A 5000-nucleotide genomic window follows, 5' to 3' on the forward strand; every position below is an offset into this window, starting at 1 on the left:
AAGCCTAGTGTTTGCAGTTATATTCTACTCCAGTGCCAAAGAACAGCCTAGTATTTTCTGCCATGATATGCGGCTAAAGCTTTCCTAGTTGTCATAATTTCTTTTTAGAACAAAGAATATAACAATTTTATTCAGCTGTCATGCTATTCTCAATAGCTAAAAAAAATAACAGCAATTCCAATTTTATTTATTTATTTTATTTTTCTTATATTTTATTCCAAGATTAGTGAATAGCCTATTATTTTTCTTCCACTTTCTTAAGAACAGCCTAGTTTTCTTGTTCAATTTTAAGCCAAGACTAGAAAAAAACTTTTTGCAATTTATAACCTAGTTATCTTGTTCTTGAAATTTACACTTAGGTTAATAAATAGGCTAAAGTTTCTAGGCTTTACAGTTTAAGTTCTTTGTATCAGAATGTCGCCAATCGAAGGTAAGTTTTCTTGAATGTTTTGAAAGCATGTAATCCAGCACAGGGAATTATTTGTGAAATCAATATGAAATTATTACCATGTGACACTACATAAAGCAAGATTACAAACTTAGATAACATTATAAGCCTAATTTTGATTATATACTTTATTGTACGACGTTTTCAATGCAAAAAAAAAAAAAAAAAGCTAATTCATGAAATATATATATGAAATATCCATGAACTTGCAAAAAAAATAGTAGATAAACATAACAATACAGCTATTGAGAAGCCTAACTGTAACTACTTCCTTTGCTAAATACTGATACTAAACGACTCGAGTCAAGGAGTTTTCCGATAATAAAGCTTAAACATACCAGTCAAAGCAATACAGGCACGTCTCCACGTCCTTGTATATTATTATAAGATGAAATTGCACTGAAATGAAGCAGCAGCCAACCACAGAATGAAAATTTTCGGTTAGCATCATCCCCTCAATTTTCAAGACAACTTTTCTTATATATTTTGTATTGCTTGTTTTACTAATCTGTCGTTAATAACTAATCGTTGTGCATTACTTTCTCCATCACAATAAAATCTCCATCAAATAAACAGCTGATACCAATGGTTAGAATAAGGATATAATAAAATCTGAAACGTCCTCGTTAGTCATTACCGACATGGATAATTCTTAATTCTTGACAGATGTTACTCCTCGACACTTACTGCTACCACTGCCAAGCTTTCACTTGTTTAACTGACCTTATATGAGATTAGACACAAAAAAATTAGGACAGCCAGTCTCCTAAAGTTTACCCATTTAAGTCAACTTATAATAAAGATTTTAGGCATAAGTAAAAACAGGATAGCATTGTTCAATTAATGGTAACAATATTCATCATTGCTATCACATGTCGGACGAGACGCATGATACATTTTCCTTGAGAAATTAATTTTCAAGACCCCCCTTCTGGTTGAGAGAGAGAGAGAGAGAGAGAGAGAGAGAGAGAGAGAGAGAGAGAGAGAGAGAGAGAGAGAGAGAGAGAGAGAGAGAGAGAGAGAGAGATCCAGCGTTAATTAAATTGAAAATTCTCCCCAATAATGAAAAAACTGTTTAGAACCCTAATTATTAAGAATTACTGGAAATAAAATCAACAGGATCATAGTAAATCGTGTGTGTGTGTGTGTGTGTGTGTGTGTGTGTGTGTGTGTGTGCTACTCGTATAGTGGCAACATTTCTTCTTACCTTCATGTCTTCTGAGATAATGTACTGAGTCTTCTATATACGCTCCGTGAATGTCGGCCTTGAAGTTGAGATGGAAAAATTCTGGCTTATTTACAGCCGTGTATGAGCTGGGTTCCCCTCATATTTCTGTCAGGGTTATAACAGTTTCACACACACACAAACACCACCACGTTCGACTTATCTCCAGGCAGTCAGGAGGCAAACACAAATATTCGGCTTTCTTACCGCCATGTTTTTGGGCTTGTATCACATTCCTGCCACGAATATGACTGCCGCACTCACACACCACCACACTTCTGTTACTTGCTTATTGCTAAGTCGGGACGCGATCACAAACACACCGTAAGACTGGATGTCACTATTGCGAACTGATCAAGGAAAAGCAGAGAAAGATGTACGTATCTGTAAGCAGGTCCAGTCTCAGCGTGTTTCTATTAGTGGGTTCAGATGGCAGCACCTTCACCTTTCCCGCCGAAATCTTTTAAATACACAGCTGTTCCGCAGCCCAGAGCCTTTACTATATGTAAAGTATTATAAACTGTAGCCACCTACTGCCACCGAGTCATTGCATCGTGTTGCTCTTTCTACTGTGTTTAAAGTAAGAAATCTCTCATACTCCTTGGACTTAGACTGTATTTCTTCTTTATAACCTTCTGGAGGTATAAGTTTCTGTTGCAAAGATGTTTTAGTGAGCCCTGCAGCAAAAACTTGAAAAGTAGTGTATACAGAAAGCCACCCATCCGTTCTTCTATCTTCATGGGAACAGCTGACGAGTTCGTGAATGTGGTGTCACGACATGACTGCAGTAAAGAAAGAACTATTGCGCTATTTCGAGAGTTGCACCTAAAAACTTACTATGTGTATGTTTTTAGTTTGGTTTATAAAATGATCAGCTGATTCCACACAACACACCATCCCGTTCTCTGACAGCCAGATATGGTCAGTTTGCAGTTCTTGGAAGACACGATCAATGGTTTAACTTTAATGGGCAATTTTCAATTTGTAGGACCATTTGAGAAACAGTCCCCAGATTTGAACATATTTTTCGTGAGTTATTTCATGGCGTGGCTTTGACCACATGCCAGGACGCATTGAAAACGGCAACTTTTGGTTTTGACGTAATTCGATTGCGATCCCATGCGCTTTTAATTAAAGTCACTTATACGAGTAATGTTATAAGTGACTTTGCTTTTAATGTGTGAAATAGATTATACAATGAGTTGTATAAATAGTTTTCATCACTAGCAAATAGCAATGTCTCGAAATATATATAACTGACTCTAGTGTTTTTATGCCAGTGTTCGAACACATTTACCAGCTTTTATTTTTATTTATTTATTTATTTATCATCTGTTATTTTTATTGTTATTATTTTCTTTATGAAATGTAGAAACTGGGATAGATAGTTCCATACTCTGAGAAGAGATGTTTGAAGGTTAATGTATACACAAAACTCTTTGATGCATTAGTTAACATGTCGGCTAATTCATAGTTCAGTAATTTTCAATGGTCCTTTTTTTTTTTTATTTATGTTAATGTTTATTTATTCATTTTATTTATTTATTTATTTATTTATTTATTTATTTATTTTACTAATCAACCCTGTTTATAATTTTACTGATAATTATATGACTTATTCGATGTTCTATTAATTAGGTTATATATTTAGTACAGCCCAAGGTAAAGATTACTATAGCCGCTATACTAAGCTACAGTAATGCTAGTGAATATCTTCAGTGGAGCACTACAATATCGTATTGATGAAACTTGCATAATTTAGATATTAGTGGTACTAAATGTTAAGCGGAGAAGATTGGGAGAGGCTTATGTCTTACAGTAGTCACGCAAAGGTTGTTGCTGCCAGTGATGGTGATAACAATAACGATGATGGTGTTAGTGGTGGAATTCATGTGAAGTTCGAAAGAATCATTCCTATCAACAATGTTTTAGCGACGCGAAATATGAAATCCTCGAGAATTTTACAGAAAAATAGTTAGGAAATGTAATCCGATATGATTTACAGATTTACTGAGTGTATCAGTTTGGGTGTTACTTTCTCCCCGGTGATAATACTTTTCTCGCTGTTATATTCCAGTGTATTTAATCCCAAGAGTTGTAAAGCGACTGTCTATGACATTCCGCTTTTTTCCTGTTGTAGAAGTAACACAACAAAATAAATATTAAGCTTTCCTCTGCACCCTATACATAGAGTATATACCTCCCACCCACACTTTCCCTGCATCCCTTTATCAGCTCCATTCTGAACCTCCTCCGTACACACTCTCGCTCCCTTACCCTGTGGAGACATTACTCAGTTCACCCTCAAAGCAATGCGTGATTCTTTAATTTCCCTGCGGCATGCACTGCAAAATAATAATGCAAGCAATAAGTAAAAGGGGAAAATAAATAACTGTAAGTAATACCATAAAGTACACAGAGTGAAAGAAAAAAAAATCAACGTTGCTTCTATATATATATATATATATATATATATATATATATATATATATATATATATATATATATATATATATATATATATATATATATATATATATATATATATATATATATATATATATATATATATATATATATATATATATATATATATATATATTTTATTTTTTTATTATTTTTTTTTCCTTTCATCTTCAATCCCTAGTATGTATGTTTGTATCTGACAAATTTTCAGCTATTCGAAGTATCTCTAGTCAGTTATGAGTACTGATGGTGGAGGGGAAAACTATTCTATGTTGCCTTTGTTACTATTTAGCAAATATTTTTAATTCCATTACAATACCCTGTATGTACTCGTAACTGTAACAAAGCCTCAACGTTCTTCGAAGTATTTCCTGCCAGTGTAAGGTAAATGTATTAATAAAGCTTATTTACAAAACTACAGCACCGCCTGACAGGAGTGTTTAAAGAAAGAAAAAAAAAGTGCCAGCATAGGAATAGTTATCTACAAATGATACATTTTGAGGTACGAATTTACAACCAGTAGCTTCTTAGTAAACAAATATTGAAATAGCCCAAGTATAATCTAGTAATATAGTAGTAAAAAAAAAAAAAAAAGATTTTTGTTGCCCTTGGCCAGTATCCTTCCTACATAAAAAAAAAAAAAAAAAAGATGTGTAGCTTATTCACGGATACATCTTTGAAGTACACGGGTGTCATTTCTTCAAAGTACACTCCTTGTACCATTTGTTGTCTTGTGAATATCCTACCGGAAGGTATATTTATATTTTTTTCTTTAAATATTTGTTTTTCATTATATGCAAATACTATTTTTCACATTTAATTAACTAAGTCTCAGTTTCCTCGACGTATTTTCTTACTATG

The 5000-nt window shown here is 33.5% G+C and overlaps 1 protein-coding gene and 1 long non-coding RNA gene across 3 annotated transcripts in view; one reads left to right on the forward strand and one right to left on the reverse strand.

The window, feature by feature from the left end:
- LOC135109093 (putative neural-cadherin 2) overlaps window positions 1-2094 on the reverse strand; it is a 100644-nt gene extending 98550 nt beyond the window's left edge. For both annotated transcript variants that reach the window (XM_064020157.1, XM_064020155.1), the window contains exon 1: window positions 1656-2094. In XM_064020157.1, the coding sequence (XP_063876227.1) occupies window positions 1656-1661 (6 nt within the window). In that variant the 5' untranslated portion in view covers window positions 1662-2094. The remainder of the gene's footprint in view (window positions 1-1655) is intronic.
- The window catches only part of LOC135109096 (uncharacterized), a 76780-nt gene that overhangs the window by 913 nt on the left and 70867 nt on the right, over window positions 1-5000 (forward strand). The gene's annotated exons all lie outside the window — the stretch shown is intronic.

The sequence above is a fragment of the Scylla paramamosain genome, chromosome 18 (genome assembly GCF_035594125.1).
Source record: "Scylla paramamosain isolate STU-SP2022 chromosome 18, ASM3559412v1, whole genome shotgun sequence".
Taxonomy (NCBI): Eukaryota; Metazoa; Arthropoda; class Malacostraca; order Decapoda; family Portunidae; genus Scylla; species Scylla paramamosain.